At 40.5% G+C, this 22,625-nt stretch overlaps 1 protein-coding gene and 1 non-coding gene across 2 annotated transcripts; both read left to right on the forward strand.

Moving 5' to 3' along the window:
- The first annotated feature begins 960 nt into the window (after positions 1 to 960).
- LOC148581438 (small nucleolar RNA R71) lies at positions 961 to 1,068 on the forward strand. Its single transcript, XR_015895877.1, has one exon. It is a non-coding gene; the product is annotated as a small nucleolar RNA R71 (small nucleolar RNA).
- Positions 1,069 to 15,594: 14,526 nt separating this feature from the next.
- On the forward strand, positions 15,595 to 18,128 carry LOC148581439 (uncharacterized). The gene is made up of 5 exons (XM_088492379.1): positions 15,595 to 15,654; positions 16,396 to 16,978; positions 17,077 to 17,133; positions 17,422 to 17,586; positions 17,848 to 18,128. The coding sequence occupies exons 1-5, from the start codon at positions 15,595 to 15,597 to the stop codon at positions 18,126 to 18,128; spliced, it is 1,146 nt and encodes a 381-aa protein (XP_088348505.1).
- The last annotated feature ends 4,497 nt before the right edge of the window (positions 18,129 to 22,625 follow it).

Here is a 22,625-nt window from a genome sequence, read left to right on the forward strand (position 1 = left end):
ATCCTCATTCTCTTCAGAAGAGGAATACTCATTAGAGCTCATGAAGGGCATAAGGAGGTTCAATGGAATCTCTATGGTCTCTAGATGAGTCTCAGATTCCTTTGGTTCCTCAGAGGGAAGCTCCTTATTGACCACTGGACGTCCCAGGAGGTCTTTCTCCTTGGGATTTACGTCCTCTCCTCTCCTCACAGGTTCGGCCATGGCGCTTATGTCAATGGCCTTGCACTCTCCTTTTGGGTTCTCTTCTGTATTGCTTGGGAGAGTACTAGGAGGGATTTCAGTGATCCTTTTACTCAGCTGGCCCACTTGTGCTTCCAGATTTCTAATGGAAGACCTTGTTTCATTCATGAAACTTACTGTGGCCTTAGATAGATCAGAGACTAAGTTTGCTAAGTTAGAAGCATTTTGTTCAGAGTTCTCTGTCTGTTGCTGAGTTGATGATGGAAAAGGCTTGCTATTGCTAAACCTGTTTCTTCCACCATTATTAAAGCCTTGTTGGGGCTTTTGATCCTTCCATGAGAAATTTGGATGATTTCTCCATGTTGAGTTATAGGTGTTTCCATAAGGTTCACCTAAGTAATTTACCTCTGCTATTGCAGGATTCTCAGGATCATAGGCTTCTTCTTCAGAAGATGCCTCTTGAGTACTGTTGGATGCAGCTTGCATTCCATGCAGACTCTGAGAAATCATATTGACTTGCTGAGTCAATATTTTGTTCTGAGCCAGTATGGCATTCAGAGTATCAATTTCAAGAACTCCCTTCTTCATAGGCGTCCCATTGCTTACAGGATTCCTTTCAGAAGTGTACATGAACTGGTTGTTAGCAACCATGTCAATGAGTTCTTGAGCTTCTGCAGGCGTTTTCTTTAGGTGAATGGATCCACCTGCAGAAGTGTCCAGTGACATCTTTGATAGCTCAGATAAACCATCATAGAATATATCCAGGATGGTCCATTCTGAAAGCATGTCAGAAGGACACTTTTTGGTCAACTGTTTGTATCTTTCCCAAGCTTCATAGAGGGATTCACCTTCTTTCTGTCTGAAGGTTTGAACATCAGCTCTAAGCTTGCTCAGCTTTTGAGGAGGAAAGTACTTGGCTAAGAAAGCCGTGACTAGCTTATCCCAAGAGTTCAGGCTGTCTTTGGGTTGAGAATCCAACCATAATCTAGCTCTGTCTCTTACAGCAAAAGGGAAAAGCATGAGCCTGTAGACTTCAGGATTTACTCCATTAGTCTTAACAGTATCACATATCTGCAAGAATTCAGTTAAGAACTGAAAGGGATCTTCAGATGGAAGTCCATGAAACTTGCAGTTTTGCTGCATCAGAGAAACTAATTGAGGTTTCAGCTCAAAGTTGTTTGCTCCAATGGCAGGAATGGAGATGCTTCTTCCATGTAAATTGAAATTAGGTGCAGTGAAGTCACCAAGCATCTTCCTTATATTATTATTATTTTCGGCTGCCATCTCCTTTTCCTGTTCGAAAATTTCTGAAAGGTTATCTCTGGATTGTTGTATTTTAGCTTCTCTTAATTTTTTTTCTTCAGAGTCCTTTCAGGTTCTGGATCTGCTTTAACAAGAATGTTTTTGTCCTTGCTCCTGCTCATATGACAAAGAAGATGGCACAGAAAAAATAGTAATAATAATATGGATCCTTTACACCACGGTATAGGGATCCTTGTGTTAGTAGAAGAAAAGAAGGGAAGAAAATCTGAACTCAGAGAGAGAGGGGGTTCGGATTTTTGGAGAGTTGAAGGAAAGATGTTAGTATATCAATAAACAAATAGAAGAAGATGAGAGGGGGAAGTGAATTTTCGAAAACAATTTTTGAAAAAGAGTTAGTGATTTTTGAAAATAGTTTTTGAAAAAGGTTAGTATTTTTTTTCGAAATTTTTTTTTCTTTTTTTTAAATAAAAAATAAAAATAATTAGTTAATAAAAAAGAAATTTTTGAAAAAGAGGGAAGATATTTTCGAAAATTAGAGAGAGAGAGTTAGTTAGGTAGTTTTGAAAAAGTTAAGAAACAATCAAAAAGTTAGTTAGTTAGTTGAAACAAATTTGAAAAGATAAGAAGTTGGGAAGTTAGAGAAGATATTTTGAAATCAAATTTTGAAAAAGATAAGATAAGAAGATATTTTTTTTTTGAAAAGATATGATAGAAATTAGTTTTTGAAAAAGATTTGATTTTTAAAATCACAATTAATGACTTGATTCATAAGAAATCACAAGATATGATTCTAGAACTTAAAGTTTGAATCTTTCTTAACAAGCAAGTAACAAACTTCAAATTTTTGAATCAAAACTTTAATTGATTATGTTTTTTTTTGAAACATAGGAAGCTCAACACGTTAAAGTGGAGCAAAACACACAAACATAAAACGAAACATAAAACAGACAATAAAAACATGACCCCTGCAGACCGAGAAACTATCTCCTGGCACCTCCAATATGCTATTCATCACCTAAAGAATCACCTCCAGTCCACTCGTTGTAGCTTGCCACTGTCTTTGTGTGAATGAAGTCAATACTGGCGATGTTATTATTGAATATTCTAGCATTACGTTCCAACCAGATGTTCCAGATCACTGCAAAGAACGCCGTCATCCATACTCTCTGCCCTTGTCTTCTGTTGTGCATGCCAATCCAACTTCCGAATAGAGCTTTCATGTTCCCAGGAATAACCCAGTCTTTCCCAAAGAAACGCAACCAAGAGCACCACACTTGCCATGTTACCTCACACCTGATAAATAAATGCTCAACAGTTTCTACCCCTTTGTGGCACAGGACACATATATTATCACTATGAATATCAACTCCTAATCGAATCAATCTCTCCTTGGTATTAATTCTACCAACTAGCACAAACCAACCAAAAAGCTCAATCCTTGGGGGTACCAGACCTTTCCATAAAGCATTTGTGAAGCTATAGCTTGTGATCTCCTCCGACAACGTCTCCGTTTGGATTACCTGCATGAAGGATTTCGTGGAAAAGACCCCTGCATTATCAAATTTCCACACTACACTATCCTCTCTCTCAGATGACAGCTTTACTGGCCTTAGCTGCTCATGCAATTGATGGACAAGTTCAAGCTCCCATTGGAACAGCTCCCTCCTCCACTGAAAATTCCAAATCCAATCTAATCCATCCCAAAAGCCGCAGTCCCCAATTACAGATCCTTGTTGGCTTGAAATAGAGAAGAGTCGTGGAAAATTCCTTTTCAGAGGGCCCCCCTGAATCCAATTATCTTCCCAAAACCGGGTTTGCCTACCATTGCCTACTTCCATCGCCAGACCACTCACCAGTTTATCTCGCACCCTTTGCTCTTTGATATTTAGCTTGCATATATCCTTCCAAGGCCCCCTTTGACCGGTAGAGACTGAGTTGCTAGCATGGCATTAGGGGACAACTTATTGCAAGAGCAGACAATCTTTTTCCACAACGGACATTCCTCCTTTGAAAACCTCCACCACCACTTAAATAATAGTGCTGTGTTTTTAAGCATTGCATCTCCCACCCCCAATCCCCCAACCTTTTTCGGAGCCTGGACCAACTCCCACTTGACCAACGGAATGCCATAGTTGCCGTCCTCTTTACACCACATAAAGTTCCTTTGCAAAGCAATCAACTTATCCGCAACCGCCCTTGGCATCTTATACAAGCTTAGGTAGTATATGGGCAGGCTATTAAGTACCAATTTTATGAGTACAAGCTTACCTGCTTTATTCAAAACCTTCGCTTTCCATAAGCTGAGCTTCTGTTCCACCTTATCTATGATTGGTTTCCACGTCTTGATCAACCGTGGATTAGCTCCTAAGGAAACCCCAAGGTATCGAACGGGCAACTCCTTCTTTTGGCACCCCAGCAGGCCACACGCATGATCAATCCATCCTTGCTCACAGTTCACCGGTATCAGATTTGACTTATCAAAATTAATACTTAGCTCAGACATCAGCTCAAAACATCGTAGCAGCCTCTTATAGTTGACAATTGTTTCCGTCTCTGGCGGGCAAAATAAGATTGTGTCATCAGCAAACTGTAGGTGTGACAGTTCCACATGATCTCTCCCTACCATTAACGGCGCAATGCGCCCGTTCCTGACAGCTTCCCCCAGCATCCTATGCAAAACATCAACCACGAGTACAAATAGAAGTGGAGATAGGGGGTCTCCTTGTCTTAGTCCTCTTTCCATCTTGAATTGTTTTGACGGTGTCCCATTCACCAGAACTGACATCGTAGCCGTACTAACACACTCCTTCACCCAAGCCCTCCACCTTTGGCCAAATCCCATCTTCTGTAACACAACCTCAACAAAACTCCATCGTACCCTATCATAAGCTTTTTGGAAATCGAGCTTAATGATAGGCGCTGTCTTTTTCCTCGCCTTCAGCCAATGGACTGTCTCACAGGCTATGAGTGCCCCATCATGAATTTCCTACCCTTTACAAACGCAGTCTGAGTCTCACCTACCAGCCCCGGCATCACAGACCTCATCCGTCTCACCAACACCTTCGATATCACTTTATACAAACAGCCCACCATACTAATCGGTCGAAAGTCCTTTACCTCTTTTGCCCCTTCAAACTTTGGTGCTAGTGTCACCCAAGTTACATTCGCATCCGTAGGTAGCTGAACACTTTGGAAAAAGTCTAATACAGCTGCAGTGAAGTCCGGACCAATGTCTTCCCAACATTTCTTGATGAAGTTCATATTATACCCGTCACTTCCTGGGGCCTTGGACGATCCGCAGTCCCACACCGCCTCCTTAATTTCCTCCTCTGACGGCATGCCCTCCAACGCTACAGCCTCCTCTCCACTAATCTGTTTCACCAATCCATCCCTAATACCAATTCTCGGAGCAGCTTCCTGTCGATACAACTCCTTATAGAACCCCCTAATGGCCCCTTTAATCCTTGTCTGGTTCCGCACAAGGCGTCCATTTATCATCAGAGCCTCTATCCTATTAGACCTTCGTCTGGCCGAGGCAATGGTATGAAAATACCTGGTGTTCTTGTCCATGTTTGCCGCATGCTGGGATCGAGACATTTGTTTCCAATGTATTTCCTTCCTGACGTACCATTTTTCACAGAAGCTCACCAGTGCCTTCCTTCTCGCCTCCGTTGTACCATCATAAATCCCATTACTCACTAAATTGTCCAGTCTTGTGATCTCCTCCTCAAACCTCCCCAAACTCTTCTCCATTTCCTTAAAGGTATTCTTGTGCCATTGTCGCAGGGGGCCTGTTAGTGCCTTCAGTTTCCCCATGAGCTGAGCATCTCCCAAATTTCTCCATTCATTTTTTACCAAACGCAGAAACCCCTCGTGCGTAAACCAGGCATCCAAGCTTCTGAACGGTCTAGGGCCTCCTTTTAATCTTGTACCTTCCACAATCAACGGACAGTGATCAGACAACCCTCGCGGACCCCCTTTCAGCCGAATGTCTGGGTATTTCTCAGCCCACTCAACACTCACTAGCACCCAATCAATCCGACTGCAGGACCGACCCCGAAACCATGTGTACTTTCTATCAGTAAGAGGTAAATCCATCAGCTGCATATCATGCATCCACTGCTTAAACTCATCTGCTGACGCCGGCAAACTATTCAGCCCTTGTCTCTCCTCCACTTCCAAAATTTCATTAAAGTCCCCTAAAAAGCAAAAAGGAACCTGGCATAAACCCACAATATAGCTCAATTCTTCCCACACCCCTCGCTTCTCCTCCCTCCCGTGTGCTCCATACACTAAACAAACAGCACAAAGGAAGTTAGTCTTTGTTACCACCCCTTCCACGCATAACCACCGTTCTCCTTTCTGACAATGCTGTACTTTAAATTCTACCTCATCCCACATCAGCAAGAGCCCCCCAGCCGACCCTATCGACTCCACAAACTCCCACCCAACAGACCTATTACCCCACAGCCTTGCAACATCATACTTAGTAACCACTACTCTTTTAGTTTCAATCAATCCTAACAAGTTCAGATTAAATTTTTGCTTCAAATCTTTCACCATACCCAACTTTCCGTCCCCTCTCAACCCCCTAATATTCCAACAACTCATAATCATTTAACCATGGTTTGACTCACCTTAGGTTTATTCTTTGGCCTACTCCTCCTCGCCTTTTCTTTTTGCTTCGCCAACTTTCTCTTTGCCTCTAATTTCTCATTCTGTTCTTGTAAAATTGCCATTATATCATCTTCCTCATCGTACAAGATAGCTCCAGATTCCACTGCAAGCGCCCATGTTGCTTCATTTTCCTTCACCTGTTCTTCCTGTGTATTCCTGTCATAATTATCCCTTGAATCTCGTTCTATCTCCATTTCAGACCCTGGTGCTTCCCCACTGGTTTCCATGCCTAAATCTTCTTCGGGCCTGCCATCCACTACTGTGCACTGTGCTACCTGCTTGTTTTTCTCTCCGTTTACGCCATTCAGGTTCGCTGGGGCAGACCCACAAGGACTCCTCGCCATCGGCCCCTGGTTGCACCGTTCACCATGATCGGACAACCCTCCCCTCTGCCTCCCGTCAAGCTCCCCACCAGGAACCCCCTTCGCGCTCAGCGCTACTTCCACCCGACCTGGCGCCGCGTTCGGATTCCCCGCCTCCATGGGTATCCAATCGGTGGTCCTTCCTCCACCCGTGGCGTCGACAATCGCCGCATGGCACCCAGGCATGCCACCCTCGCCGCCTCGGATCGCAAATGTCATCCCCATCCGCGGGTCACCCGAGTCTCCTCTGCCCACACTAGATGGATCTCCGTTTCGCTCCTCAAGCCCAGCACCTGGCCCACTCCCCAAATTCCTTCCGCCCTCTCCTTCTAATACCCTGGCATTAAACTTTTCTTTTGGGCCACTACCATCAAAGCCCATGTTAAACCCCCCTGCCCCACCAGATGGTCCCCTTTCTAACACCCTTCCGCCAACTCCTTGCATTCCTTTTCGAGCACCATTTCCATTTGGGCCACTATAGTCGAAGCCCACAACTTCTCTTCTCATATCATGGTGAGACATAGGTTGGCCCACATAAGATAATCCAATCTGTCCGCAGTTGTCCCTCCAAGCATATCCTCTGCAGCCCCCTCCTTCCCCAGTACACCAAACCTCTGTAACGGTTCTCTCAGACTCCCCCTCATTATTCCCCACCAAACCCTTAGAAACCGCTTCTCCTTCTTCCTTGGTACTACTAAGTGAATCTAGTACATTCAAACCATTTTTGAAATTTAAATACTTAACGTTCACATCATTCAAAAGCACCTCTTGAATTACCGTTCTGTCCTTAGCCTCTTCAACTACCGTTACCCCACCTTCAACCAGGGCCGCCACTGGATCCCACGGCACCGCCACCCTTGTCCGGACAAATTCCTGGTCGTCAGCATTACCATTTCCATCACATGTTTGGGGGCTCACCTCCACATTGTCCGACCCAGAAGCCTCCACTGCCACCTCCTTCACAAAAACGCCGAACACAGAATTTCTAACAGAGAGTTGAACCCACTCTCGGATTGTATCAAACACCCCAGTCTCCACTTGGACCCTTCCCTTTCTGAAAGAAGCCCCTTCCTCGGTCGGCACTTCACATTGAAACACCTCACCCCACTGTCCACCAATAGATTTAACAGTCTCCGGCGCCCACACATGTAGAGGGATGCCATAACATTCTAGCCATACTGTGCGGGTGTCATATCGGTCCCCCTCTCCCCAGCGCCATACCCTATGGAACAGACGCAAAAGTATATCCAGTTTAATGGTGAAGGCCTCGTCCGCCTGTTGTACGGTAGCAAAGGTTAGCAGAACTTTCGATGTCCCAATCTCCCGTACTTGCACAATGTGTGGCACATTTTTCTTCAATGTTTCCTTCAGTGATTTTATGTCCAAAGGTTTTAAAGTTTTTCCCACCAAACTTCTCCCCAACCATTCCATATTTGCTTCAACAATGGCCACCTCTAGCCTCTTCGAGTCAACCCTGCCCTGAATGTTTTCCTTTCGTTCCTGCACCAGGCCATTCACGGCCACTGGGTCAATAGTCACCTCTTTCCTAATATGAGCTTCTACTGACTCTTCCCCCTGTTTGCAGCTTCGTTCGACAGCCACCGGTCGATCCCTCCTCCCGAATTGCCTTCGGAACTTAGCTTCTCCAACAGTAATCACTTTTCCTCTTATCCTCCACTGGTTCATTTCTGCTATTGCCTTCAGGGCACCCCCTTTTGTCGTGTATCGGACAAAAGCAAACAGATAAATCTTTCCACTCTTCCATTTCCTGCAGAGATATATGTCATTAACCCTTCCCGTCCAACAGAACAAGTGGTACAATTCCCTCCTTGAGATATCCTCCGGTAGATTATCCACGAACACGGAAAAAGAGTCATGCTCCAATTGTTGATATGCTGCCCGATTCCAAATCCTGAAGTCCTTCCTACTTCCATTCCCCGCAGTGTTTCCCCCCCTCTCGGTCCCTCGGTCACTCATCCTTTCTGATGCGTATATTTCTTAATTGATTATGTTATTTTCGAAAATTATGATATAAAATAAGAAAAAGGTTTTTGAAAATTATTTTTTTTGGAATTTTCGAAAATAATCATGAATTTTGAAAAAGATTTTGAATTTTGAAAAAGATTTTGAAAAAGATAAGATTTTCAAATTGAAAATTTGATTTGACTCATAAGAAACAACTTGATTTTAAAAATTTTTGAAAAAGTCAACTCAAATTTTCGAATTTGATGAGAGAAAAAGGGGAAGATATTTTTTTGATTTTTTTTGAATTTTTATGAAAACGTGAAAATTATGCAATGCATGAGATTTTTAGATCAAAACATGTGATGCATGCAAGAATGCTATGAATGTCAAGATGAACACCAAGAACACTTTGAATGTCAAGATGAACATCATAGACACAATTTTGAAAAATTTTTAATGCAAAAAAAACATGCAAGACACCAAACTTAGAACTCTTTAATGCTTACGCACTAAGAATTCAAGAATGCATATGATAAACATGAAAAGACACAAAATAAAAAATCATCAAGATCAAACAAGAAGACTTACTAAGAACAACTTGAAGATCATGAAGAACACTATGGATGCATGATATTTTCGAAAAAAATGCAAGATGCTTATGCAAGTGACACCAAACTTATGATATGACTCAAGACTCAAATAAGAAACACAAAATGTTTTTGATTTTTATGATTTTCTAATTTTTTTTTTTTGGATTTTTATTTTATATTTTTCGAAAATTTATTTAGAAAAAGGAAAAATAAGGATTCCAAAATTTTTAATATGAATTCCAGGAATCTTGCCATGTTAGTCTTAAAGCTCCAATCAAAGGGTCTGGCATGGCTTAACAGCCAGCCAAGCTTTAGCATATAATTATATGGGCTGGAGTGATTAGTTGAATACCAATCCCAAAATAGTTTGGGTATGGCTTTACAGCCAGATATGAATCAACATATTTCATGAAACACTAGAATTCATTCTTAAAAATTTTGAAGCCATAGAATAATTTATTTTTGAAAACATTTTTTTTTTTGAAAACTTTTTTTTTTCGAAAACAAAGAAGAATTTTTGAAAGATTTTTGAAAAATTTTTGAAAACAAAACAAAAAGAAAATTACCTAATCTGAGCAACAAGATGAACCGTCAGTTGTCCAAACTCGAACAATCCCCGGCAACGGCGCCAAAAACTTGGTGCACGAAATTGTGATGTCCAGGCTCGAACAAATCCTGGTAATGGCTCCAGAGCTTGGTGCTCTGATCTTAATTCATAATTGTCACAACTTCGATACAACTAACCAGCAAGTGCACTGGGTCGTCCAAGTAATACCTTACGTGAGTAAGGGTCGAATCCCACGGAGATTGTTGGTATGAAGCAAGCTATGGTCACCTTGTAAATCTCAGTCAGGCGGATATAAAATAATCATGGAGTTTTCGAATAATAAATAATAGAATAGGGATAGAGATACTTATGTAATTCATTGGTAGGAATTTCAGATAAGCGAATGGAGATGCTTTTCGTTCCTCTGAACCTCTGCTTTCCTGCTATCTTCATCCAATCAGTCTTACTCCTTTCCATGGCTGGCTTTATGCAAGGGCATCACCGTTGTCAGTGGCTACATCCCCTCCTCTCAGTGAATAATATGCTCACGCACCCTGTCACGGCACGGCTATTCATCTGTCGGTTCTCGATCATGCTGGAATAGGATTCACCCTCCTTTTGCGTCTGTCACTAACGCCCAACAATCGCGAGTTTGAAGCTCGTCACAGTCATTCAATCATTGAATCCTACTCGGAATACCACAGACAAGGTTTAGACTTTCCGGATTCTCTTGAATGCCGCCATCATTCTAGCTTACGCCACGAAGATTCTGGTTAGGAGATCTAAGAGATATTCACTCTAGCTTAATTCATGTAGAACAGAAGTGTTTGTCAGGCACGCGTTCATAAGGGAGAAGGATGATGAGCGTCACACATAATCATCACCTTCATCACGTTCTTGGGTGCGAATGGATATCTTAGAAGCGAAATAAGATGAATTGAATAGAAAACAGTAGTACTTGCATTAATCTTTGAGGAACAGCAGAGCTCCACACCTTAATCTATGGAGTGTAGAAACTCTACCGTTGAAAATACATAAGTGAAGGTCCAGGCATGGCCGAGATGGCCATGCCCCCAAATTGTGATCAAAGGATCATAAGGTAATCCAAAGATGCCTAATACAATAGTAAGAGGTCCTATTTATAATAAACTAGCTACTAGGGTTTACATGAGTAAGTATTTGATGTATAAATCCACTTCCGGGGCCCACTTGGTGTGTGTTTGGGCTGAGCTTAAGTGTTGCACGTGCAGAGGCCATTTGTGGAGTTGAACGCCAGTTTCTGTGCCAGTTTGGGCGTTCAACTCTGGTTTTGGATCCTTTTCTGGCGCTGGACGCCAGATTTGGGCAGAAGGCTGGCGTTGAACGCCAGTTTACGTCGTCAATTCTTGGCCAAAGTATGGACTATTATATATTTCTGGAAAGCCCTGGATGTCTACTTTCCAACGCAATTGGAAGCGCGCCATTTCGAGTTCGGTAGCTCCAGAAAATCTACTTTGAGTCCAGGGAGGTCAGAATCCAACAGCATCAGCAGTCCTCTTTCAACCTCTGAATCTGATTTCTGCTCAAGTCCCTCAATTTCAGCCAAAAAATACCTGAAATCACAGAAAAACACACAAACTCATAGTAAAGTCCAGAAATATGAATTTAACACAAAATCTATTAAAAACATCCCTAAAAGTAACTAGATCCTACTAAAAACATACTAAAAACAATGTCAAAAAGCGTATAAATTATCCGCTCATCAATCTACTACAATGAAGAGGCCAACTCCTAAAATCAAAGAGAAGAGCCCGACCTACTTCCAGAAATCTGAGAAAGAGCTCGGATTAGGGAAGAGGCGTTAAAACGTCGAATGGCCTCAAGATACAATCGAAGAGTTGTCCGGCAAAGTTTCACCCAAATGATCTCATTTTAATCCGAAATGACATCGGAACAGGTCGACCCGGAGAAGGAAAGCTCGCAGCTAATTGGAAAGGACCCTACCGAGTTACCGATGTACTGGGAAAAGGCTACTACAAGGTGTCCGAACTCGAGGGGCGAGAGCTACCAAGGTCGTGGCATGCCTGCAACCTAAGAAGGTATTATAGTTGGGAGGTAATAAAGATCTTAGGTCAAGGTGTACTCTTTTTCCTGAAAAGATTTTTTAACGAGGCACCAAGCCAAGATCTGTAAAGTTGCCTGACTTAGAGGGGTAAACACTCACATGTATATATTCTTGCCTATATGCCTATTTTCTATTTGAATAAAATTTTCCAGATTCTCTACAAAGTTTCTCTACCAAGACGCATTAATCCAAACGTAAAAAATTCATCACCCGGTTACAAAGCTACAGGTCGGCAAGGTGAAAACCAAATTCACCGCCCGATCACGATGAAAATCGAATTCATCGTCCGATTTTGATAAAGGTCGACAAGGTGAAAACCGAATTTACCGCTCGACCTCGACAAATTTGGCCAAGTAAGAACCAAACTCACCGCCCGATTTCTACAAAATCGGCAAGATGAAAGAGTGATAAAAACGGATTAATGCAAGAAGTTATAAAAAGTAAATCCATAAAAAGTGGCCTGACAAGGTCTTACTAAAAATGGATTACTAAAAATAACTTAGGACGAACCGATATAAAGAAGTCGGACCAATCAACCAAAGCGACAAAAGTTATAAAAAGTAATCCATAGAAAGAGGCCTGACGAGGTCTGAGTAAAAATGGATTACTAGAAATAACTTAGAAAGGACCGACTAAGAAGAAGTCGGACCAGACCAATCAAAGCGACAAAGTTATAAAAAGTAATCCATAGAAAAAGGCCTGGCCAGCCCTTACTAAAAATGGATTACTAAAAATAACTTAAGAAGAATCGACAAGCGAAGTCGACCAACGAAAGCTACAGATTGGACCGACAAGCGAAGTCGACCAACGAAAGCTACAGATTGGACCGACAAGAAAAGTCGGACTAACGAAAGCCAGCTCAGATCGACACGGGAAGTCGGACCAATGAAAGGCGTGCGCTAGAAGGGACACAGCTCAGCCCAAAAAGCCACGACCTCACAACAAAGCTACCAAACTTGTTTTAAAAAGTGTTCTATGAGAATACTAAAAAAGTCATCAGACAAGTCATCACATCGACAAGAAAGAGGTCGGACAGCCGAATCTTGACACCTTACAGAAGATCTATAGAAATCCTAAAAAGACAGTCAGCACGTCAAAGAAAACAAGGCTATTTTAAAAGCATTAAAAGCTCAAAAGGCCACTTGAAGGTCGACCTCAAGAGTTCAAAGATATCTTTTTTTTTTTTCCAAAATAAAGTTGCTAAGAAAAATAACCAAAATGTCAGAAAAACAAAGCACACCATGCAAAGTTACAAAAAATAAAGGAGTTCAAAAGCCCACAAACTGGGCTAAATAAATACATAACAAGTCATAAGGGATTCAAGGTCTCCTTAGCGGCGACACCCTGGGTCGTTGAGGGAGGAATGATATTTACAGGAATCACATCTACCATCCCATCCTCTCAAGTTAAGATTTGGACGTTAGGGTCAGACTCGGGGTGGCTGACTTCAGCAGCAGTAGTTGAAGAAGTCGTGGCAGTAGAAGCTTTGATCGGCGGCTCTGGGGGAGGACCTTCCTCTTCATCTTCATCCGGTGCAGGAACAATCTTACCATTTTCAACAATATTATCCAAACTAAAAAGACTCAAGTCGAGCTCGGTAGCAAGAACTCGGACCTGAGCTTTTAGGTTCTCATATGCGTCAGTCACACTGCCCACAAGGTGGCTCTGAAGCTCAGCATAATCAGAATGGGCCGACTCAAGTCTCTCCCTGACCTCCAGCAGCTCGCCATAAGTGCGGGTATAACTCTCCTTCGACTTCTTGGCCATCTCCTCGGCCGAATTCGCAGCCGCCTCAGCTCTGGTAGCCCGAGACTTTTCCTTCTCAACATCCAGCTCCAGCTTGATCACTTTAGCGTCCAGTTCATCCTTTAAAGCCTTAATCCTGTCGAACTCAGACTTGGCTTCCAGCATAAAAGCCTTCGTCGGATGGACGGGAGAGTCTTGGATTGAGCGAAACAAAGCTACACCCATGTGCGCCATCCGAACACTACTACTGGTGATGAAATCCAGGTGGTGCAGGATGGACACGTCGTCCATAGGAAGTCGGCCATAAGGGGCAATCTGGTTGTCAACAAACCCCACAGCATCAAAGTCAGGGGAATCCAGGTCATAGGGCTCCACAGTCTTCTGCTTCTTGGGAGGAGGACCGGTAGCAGAAGGAGAAGCAGCACCAGAGGTCGACTGGGGAAGATCAGAAGAAGCCAGGCGAACCTGGGGAGTTGGTATGACTTTTCTCGACCCAGAAGTATTCGAGGTCGACCTCTTCCGAGTAGCCCTTGAAGATTCCTCCCCATAACCTTTAGCCAAGATGTTCTGGGCCGCAGTCGCCTTCCTCACCCTCTTAAAAGCCTTCATGGAATCAGTGGTCTTCACCATCTCTGAAAAAATAAAGCAGCAAAACCAAAGTTGTAAATAAGAAAGAGGTGGAATGACAAAATAAACAGATAAAATAAAGGAAAAAGACAAGACTAAAAAAGAAATCGGCAGCTACCCAAATCAGCTCAAAGAAGGGAGGGATCCCCCAAGAATCTCTTCGTGTCAAGATGGGGAGGCTCCCCCCAATTTTCCTCTAGTACATGTACAAAATCCTACTCGACTTCATCCAACATTTTCCAAGAATACCTAGACACCACCATATTCTTTTGCCAGCATAAAGGGAAGGCTGGTTCATTATTTTGGTCCAAGAAGAAAGGCCGAGCTCCTTCAACAGCTCGGACCTTGAAATAGAAGTTCATAAAATCCCTAAAAGACTCGTTGTACATAGAAAAAACTTTCTTTCCCTGGGCAGCTCGAAAAGAAATCCAGGAAGCCTTCTTCTTAGCTGCCCCAGACTTCGTCAAAACAAAAAGGTAAAGAAAGAGAGTTTGAGAAGGTCGGACATCCAATTCTTGGCACAACAGTTGGAAGATTTTTATGAAGCCCCACGAGTTCGGGTGAAGTTGAGAAGGAGCTACGTTGTAGGACCACAACAGGTCGGTCTCAAAGGAAGTAAAAGGAATGGTAATGTTCATTTGGTTAAAAAAGTAATCATACGCATAAAAGAAGGGACGGTCCCCTCGAGTCAAAGAGGGAAAACAAACTCTCTCCTCAGGGTCAGGCGCTACCAACTCGTAGTTTTTCTCCTGCTCTCTACTACTATAAATCCTATGATGCCTCCTAAGCCGCACACAATACTTAGAATCGACCACAGAAACACACATCAAAACAAGGGAGTCCAGCCAGTCAGACATGCCATCCGGGACCTTGGAAGACATCTCAACAATATTTTTGCAAGAAGACATGGGTCAATTAGTCCTACAGTGAGAAAAAAGGAAAAAAAGGGTTACTAATCAAACTGCTCGGACAAAATAGGAGACATCTCAGACAAGTATGGAGATAACTCGGACAAATAGCATGCGAATGTTAAAAGACTCAGAAACAGCAATAAAAGGAAACCCCAGGACACACACCAAGGTCCAGAGGCATCTTTTGGAGGCAATAACAAAGCAAGGATCCAGAAAAAAAAAGAGAAAAATCTCGGCATTAAGTCCTAAAAACACAAAGAAGATCAAAAGCCTTCTCTGACAAATGACGATCAATACAAAGCAGCAAACCATCAACATCAAGCATGCAGAAATCATAAAAAAGATGCAACCTTTTTTCAAATTCACAGTCCATTACTCCAAGATACAAACAGAAGAAGATCTACGCATAAAGAAATCAAGTAAAAGGGGCAGAAACAAGCAACAAATCAAAGAAACCCTCAAGGCGCGCATTACAGGCACAACGACATAGACAAGATTCAAACTTTCCAAATCCAAACAAAGATCAAAACTTTTTCATTCCCAAAACACAAGCAATAAAAAGAACGGCGTGAAAAGTAAAAGAGAGAGAGAAGACGAAAAACCAACCTGCAGTGGAGAGGAGATGATAAACCCTCAGAGATTGAAGCAACGACTGAAACGACACCAACAATCGCCTTTGCAGGTGAGGAAGAAGAAGACACGAAGGCCCAGAAACAAAAGGGTAAGGAGAAAGGAGAAGTCGCAGTAAGCAAAGAGAAGAGGAACTGAGGAAAAAGGCTTTCAAATTCAAATGAAGATACAAAGAGGGAAATAAAAGGAAAACGGCGAAGAGTTAATGAGTATTTAAACCTTCGCACGTTTCCAAGGAAATGCAAAACGCGCGTTGCAATTAAAAAGGAGTGAGACAAAATGCTTTGCATTCAAAAACTCATTAGGAACTCCTACAAAACGGGATCGACAGAACAAAAATGCTTGAGCTCGACTTCCCTAAAAGGGGTCAAAGTCTAGCAAAAACACGACCTCAAAAGAAAGATCGAGCTCAAGCAAGGGCACTGTTCATGCCCTAGGTCGAGCTGTATGACCCGGGCTGATTGAAGACAAGTCAACCGACCTCTTTAGGTCAGGAATACCCGACCTCCTCTCAAGGAGTTTGGCCAAATCGCTATAAAGGCCCAAGAAAGGCCCAAACGAAGGAACATAGCCCAATCTAAAGGCAGCCAAAGCCTAGAAAGATAAGGGCAGTTCCCCTTAAAGATAAGATGACTTCACTCAAAGATAAGATAAGATAACTAACTTATCTTATCAAGAAGGTCACTCCACACTACTATAAATACACTGGAGCACCCATGTATAACTCATACTCTGATTCTACTAAAAACCTGCTAAAAGCCCATGCTAACTTAAGCATCAGAGTCTCTCGTAGGTACCACCATCCTCTGGTGACGAAGGATTAGCAGCATCTCCAGTTCCACCAGTTCCATTAGGTTGGACACAACAGCTTCGGCCACCACAGCAAATCTCATCCGAGATCAACCTTCAGTTTCAGGTAACCCTCGAAACAGTTGGGAAGCACTTCGATGATTTGATTCCTACTAATATTTCAGTGACTGACTATGGTGGAGTATCAACACCTGCAAAAGGCTTGATAGCTCTTCAAGTTCAAGTAGGATCATCATCTCGAACTACTATTTTTGTTGTAGTCCCATCAAAGGATAGTTATAATGCCTTGCTAGGTCAGGATTGGATTCATGGTGTTGGGGCTGTACCTTCGACTGTGCACCAAAGTATCCTTCTTTGGACTGATGAAGGAAAAATTGAAGTGATAAAAGTAGATTCAAGTCTTTATGTAGAGCAAATGCATGTTGACTTTAAGGTTTATAATGACAAATTAAAGCCACTTCATGTTGATAGGATGCTCAATTATTATAATTATGAAGGCTATTTTTTAACTTCAGAAGGGCTTAATGTGAAGCTGCAATACCCAAAGCTTGATTACACACCTATTGGTTGGGAGTAAAGGTCGATCACTCAGTTCGATTGTATCTTGTCATGGCTGATAAACAAGATATATTGAACTATTTATGTTCTTTAAAATTTTATTTAGATAGTTCAAGTGTCTCTCATGTTAGGAAGGATTCTTCTGATGAAGTTGAATCATATAGTAATTTAAATTAAGTATTTTCAATTTCTAGTATAGCTTCGATTCCTAAAATCGAATCTAGTTGTGTCTTAGATGCTACATGTATTTCCATTCCCAGGGTTAGGAATATGGACCAGTCTGCCATTGATATATCTAAAGATTTCAATTCTGTAAATGATTTGATTGCTGACATAGTCAATAATAAAGTTTTCCTTTCTTCATATGATCCAGTCGATCTTTTTTTCAATTGTATTTATGATTTGGAGCCTTTAGGTTTTGAAAAACTTCAGTTAATGATGATATGAAAAGGTTTCGAGTCTCAAGAGCCACTTGAAGAAATTAATTTAGGGATTGATGGTGATTTTACACCTGCATATATTTGTAAAATTATTGATGAACAATTTCGAGCGAGACTGGTTGATTTACTAGTCGAATACAAAGATTGTTTTGCTTGGGACTACGATGAAATGCTTGGTCTAGATTTTTAGTTAGTGGAACATAGATTGACATTGAAATTCTCAACTTGTGAAATAGGCACCCCGATGTTTTGCTCCTGAAATCAATCTTAAAATTAAAGAAAAAATCGAAAGGCTAATCAAAGCAAAGTTTATTCAAACAGCCTGTTGTGTTGAATGGGCATTGAACATTGTGCCAGTAGTGAAAAAGAATGGAACACTCCGTGTTTGCATTTATTTTTGTGATTTGAACAATGCTAGTTAATTGATTCTGTGGCAGATATATTAATTGATTTTGTAGCTGATAATAAGATTTTGAGTTTCATGGATGGATATTCTAGTTATAACCAAATTTTTATGGCTGAGGATGATGTATCGAAAATAGCCTTTCGATGTCCTGGTGATTTGGGAACTTATGAATGGGTAATAATTCCTTTTAGGTTAAAGAATGCTAGGGTAACATATCAACATGCCATGAGTACGATCTTCCACGAGTATATCAGGAAGTTCATGGAAATCTATATCGACGATGTAATCGTAAAATCAAATTCAATAGATTAACATCTCAATCATTTAAGCCAAGCATTTCAAACCATGTGAAAGAAAGGTTTAAAATGAATCCTTTGAAATGTGCGTTTGTAGTTTCAGCAAAAAATTTCCTGGAGTTTGTAGTACAAGAGAAAGGAATTGCTATCGATCAAAATAAGGCAAAAGTAATTTTAGATTTACCACTCCCTTCGTCGAAAAAAGAGGTTCAATCGTTTTTAAGGAAAGTGAATTTTTTGAGACGATTCATTTCTAATCTATCTAGTCGAACTCGTATCTTATCATCTTTAGTGAAACTTAAAGATAATTCCCAATATTTGTGGACGAAAGAACATCAATAGGCATTTGATTCAATTAGGGATTATTTATCGAAAGCACCTGTAATGGCAATAGTCCACCCTGTCGAACCTTTAAAATTGTATGTTGCAGCTTCAACAAATACTATATTGGTTGTATGCTGGCTCAAAACAATAAGGAGGAGCATGAAAGGGCGATTTATTACCTAAGTTGAGTGTTGTTTGATATCGAACAGGATATTCTGCTATTGAAAAACTGTGCCTTTTTCTTTATTATGCTTGTACAAAATTAAAGTATTATATGGTTGCAAAAACTATTCAAGTTATTGCAAAAACTGATCTGGTTAAGTATATGTTGTCTTACCCAATATTAAGAAGTCAATTGGAAAAATGGATGCTTACTTTAACTGAGTTTCATTTGTAATACGTCCCGACTAAGGCCATTAAAGGTAAGGTCATTGCAGATTTTTTGGTTAATCGGCCAAACAATCCTAATTACCAGGGAGCAAATATTATTGATATTGAGTCTGAACTTTGGAAGCTATATTTTGATGGGTCGAAACACAAGGACGGAGCTGGTGTCGGCATTTTAATTATATCTCAAAAGGGAATCCCATCGAAATTTTTGTTTGAATTAAAGTATCCTTGTTCGAATAATGTAGTTGAGTATGAAGTTTTGGTATTAGGTGTAGAAATTTTGGTTAACAAGGGGAACTGAATGTTTAGATATTGGGAGATTCTCAGTTAATCTTAAAGCAATTGTCAAAATAATTCAAATGTAAGAATGAAAAATTATAAAAATACTTATTGACAGTATGGAAATTACTGGTATCTTTTTGAAAAGTATCTTTGGTTCACATTCCAAGGATTCAAAATGAAGTTGCTATTGAGTTGGTCTAAATTGCGTTGAAGTATAAATTTTTACCTGAGACCTTAGGAAAATTGATAGAGGTGCAACAAATCCTTACTCCTATCAAAGAAAGAGAAATCTTAGTCATTGATGAGTGGGATGATGATGATTAGAGAAACCAATTGCAAAATATCTAAAAGATCCTAACATGCAAGTTGATCGAATGGTTAAATTAAAAGTAATTAATTTTGTGGTAATAGGTGATGAGTTGTATAAAAAAGACATCGAAGGAAGTCTCATGAGGTGTTTGAGTTAGTCTGAAAAACTAATTGCTCTTGGTGAAGTCCATGAGGGTATATGTGGTGCTCACTAAGCTGGTGAAAGAATAAAGTGGGTACTTCGACGTGATCGAGTGTATTGGCCGTCTGTGGTCAAAGATTACATTGATTATGCAAAAGCATGTCAAGAGTGTCAGAAACATGAAGTAATACAATAGATTCTTGCTTTCTGACTTACCCTCGATTATAAAACCTTGGCCATTTAGACGTTGGGTTTTGAATTTGATCGGAATGATTCATCGTCCTTCATCTAAAAATCATAAGTTTATCTTAGTAGCAATTCATTATTTTACAAAATGGGTTAAAGTTATTCCCTTAATTGAGGTTGGCCAAAGCGAGATTATTGATTTCACTGAAGAACATATAATATATCAATTTGGAATTCCTCAAACTCTAAGTACTGATCAAGGCACGATGTTCACAGGCCAACGTATTAAAGGTTTTGCAGCATCAAGAAGTATAACTATGGTAACTTCAACCCCGTATTATGCGCAAGCAAATGACCAGGTCGAGGTTGCAAATAAAATTTTAATTAATTTGATTAGGAAGAAAATTGGTCAAAAACCTTACACTTGGTATGAAAATTTGAGTGAAGTGTTGAAGGCTTATCGAAATTCGCCAAGAGGCGCAACAAACACATCCCCTTATAAATTAGTTTACGATCATGATGCAGTTTTACCTTTGAAAATCAATCTTAGTACTATAAGGGTGATGCGACAAGAGGAATTATCAGTTGAATTTTATTGGATGATGAGTTGAATAATTTTGATAACGAGCGCATATTAGCACTTGATAATCTTATTCATCAAAAGGAAAATATAGCTCGTATATATAATCGATGAGTAAAAGAAAAAGTTTTTGATATTGGTGAATTAGTTTTTAAAGTTATTTTGCTAATTGATAAAAAATAGAGAGTTTATGGAAAATGGTCTCCTAGTTACGAAGGACTTTTTCAAGTGACCAATTTGTATTCAGGAAATGCATATCGAATCAAGCATATTGATACTGGAGTCAAAATTTACTCAATAAATGGAAAGTTAAAATAAATTCAAAGTATCATCAATTCAAAAGGAATCTTAGTTACAAAATAAACTTGGCATTCCAAGCCTTCAGCCTTCATGGAGTTGTAAAAGTTGGTCCAGCTGCTCCTTTATCTTTACATGATCTTGCGCGAGTAATTGAAGCTCTTGAGGTTGCTTGCTTTCTGCAGTTTGATGTTGGAGAGTTTGATTGTCCAGATCATCTTTTTCCTTTGATAAAGAAAAGACTTCTTTGTCGAGCAATTGTTTTATACTTTGGAGTTTGTTGAGAGGTTTTTGGAGAAGAGCTTCGTTTTGTCTGATTTTAGAAAGTTCTTTTTCAAGCTCATTTTTCTTACTAATTAGTTGATTCAATTCGGAAAAAGCCTCGATCAAATGAGCTTCCTAATCTAATACTTTCTTTTTTCTATCAGCTAAGGAAACCTTAACCTTAACACATCAATCTTTAACCTCTTTCATCCCTTTTCGATGGAGCTCAAGCTCATTTTGACATGAGAAAGGTTTTTTTTGGTGTGATTGATAAAAGATACAAGTGGTTTGATATGATCAGAAGGATCTTGAAGGGAAATATTAGAGCTCAAGATCTAGTTAACTGTAGCATCAAGACCATCGTATGAGAACCATGCTTTAACAGGATTGACAAGCAGAAGTTTTAGTTTTTGAAGGAGATCGAGAACACCAGGATCAATGAGATATTTTGTTACATTTGGATCATGTGTGCCTTCAGAAAGGTTAGGAACTTGTGAATTCTGATCTAGATGAACTGATTTGTTCTCAGAACTTGATAGCCTAGTTTTTTTTTCTTTGGAGATCTTTGAGATGACTCCAAGAAGCTCATTCAAAACGTCATCGCCCTGGATGAGATCGATAGTTTCTTCTCTTTGGTTATTGACTTCTGCACCTCCAGTTTGAAACAAGTGGAAAATTAGGTCTTGTGCAAAGGATGTGAGTTCGACCTTGGCAGAAAGAATATCTACAATGACATCATGTGTGGTCGATAGAGCTTCAATGACAACTCCAGTTTGCAAAAGATTTGTCTCAACATCTTTTGTCTTCTTTGGCTCAGTATTGATTGGTGGGGTCGAGTTGGCACTAGAAGATGTGAAAGATAATTGGTGAATGGTGGGGCTAGTACTAGTTTTTCTTGGAGGAGGAGGAGTCGTTTCCTGCATACAAACCTTTCGATAAAGGGGTTGTACTTTATATATATATATATATATGAGATAAAAGAAAGTGCAAATACCTTGGTAGCTTTAGAATCTACTAAGTTGTAGGAACTGGAAGAGACATCTGTAGGGTCAGCCTCGAAACTTTCATTGTTCGATGGAGAAGTTCTAGTACTTGGATTTTCTGAAGGGGATTTAACAAACTTGCTGGTATGTTGTTGTTTAGCCTAAAAAAAAACTCTTCAAATAACCTCAATTGGAAATATAAGTATAGAAATTAATAGAAATATTGTTTGTTTCGATACCTCTGCCAAAGTCGATGCTGCAAAAGAATCTTTCGACACTTTCAAATTTTTTCTTGAAGCTTTTGAGGATTCTGCTTTCCTCTTTGAGACAGCAATGGAGGTAGGCTTTTCACCCATGCTTGGGAAAAACCTCAACATACCTTCAAGAATTTCTTCAAGGCTGCGATTGTATTGAGAATAATATTTTTGCTACCAAAAAAGAATAGATTTGGTCACATATCGACTCGGGACAAAGTTGATCACTTCATACTTAGATCAATAACCTTTGTTGTGTTTCAATTCCCGAGTTATAAGCGACATGGAGTTGTAGACTTTTTGGCCTAGTTGACTCAATAATTTTGAACCAAATAGAGCTGGCAAGGCTTGAGAAAATTCCATTTGTCGAGCTACAAAATGGAGAGCATGTAAAGTGACTCGATATTGGTCTTTTTTGTACATAGGGATGCCAGTTGTGAAAACTTGGATGGTAATATAATTGCTCCAGTTTCTGTCATTTGAGCGTTGCACCTTCTCATTA

The sequence above is a fragment of the Arachis ipaensis genome, chromosome B10 (assembly GCF_059453495.1).
Source record: "Arachis ipaensis isolate K30076 ecotype BB chromosome B10, ASM5945349v1, whole genome shotgun sequence".
In the NCBI taxonomy this organism is placed as follows: Eukaryota; Viridiplantae; Streptophyta; class Magnoliopsida; order Fabales; family Fabaceae; genus Arachis; species Arachis ipaensis.

What these genes read in the sequence shown, in the direction of transcription:
- LOC148581439 (XM_088492379.1), top strand. Translation starts at nt 15,595, where the DNA reads ATGATAAACCCTCAGAGATTGAAGCAACGACTGAAACGACACCAACAA. An exon ending in GCTTGATTACACACCTATTG is followed by an intron (nt 16,979 to 17,076) that starts GTTGGGAGTAAA and finishes AATTTTATTTAG; the next exon opens with ATAGTTCAAGTGTCTCTCAT. An exon ending in TGATGAAGTTGAATCATATA is followed by an intron (nt 17,134 to 17,421) that starts GTAATTTAAATT and finishes TGATATGAAAAG; the next exon opens with GTTTCGAGTCTCAAGAGCCA.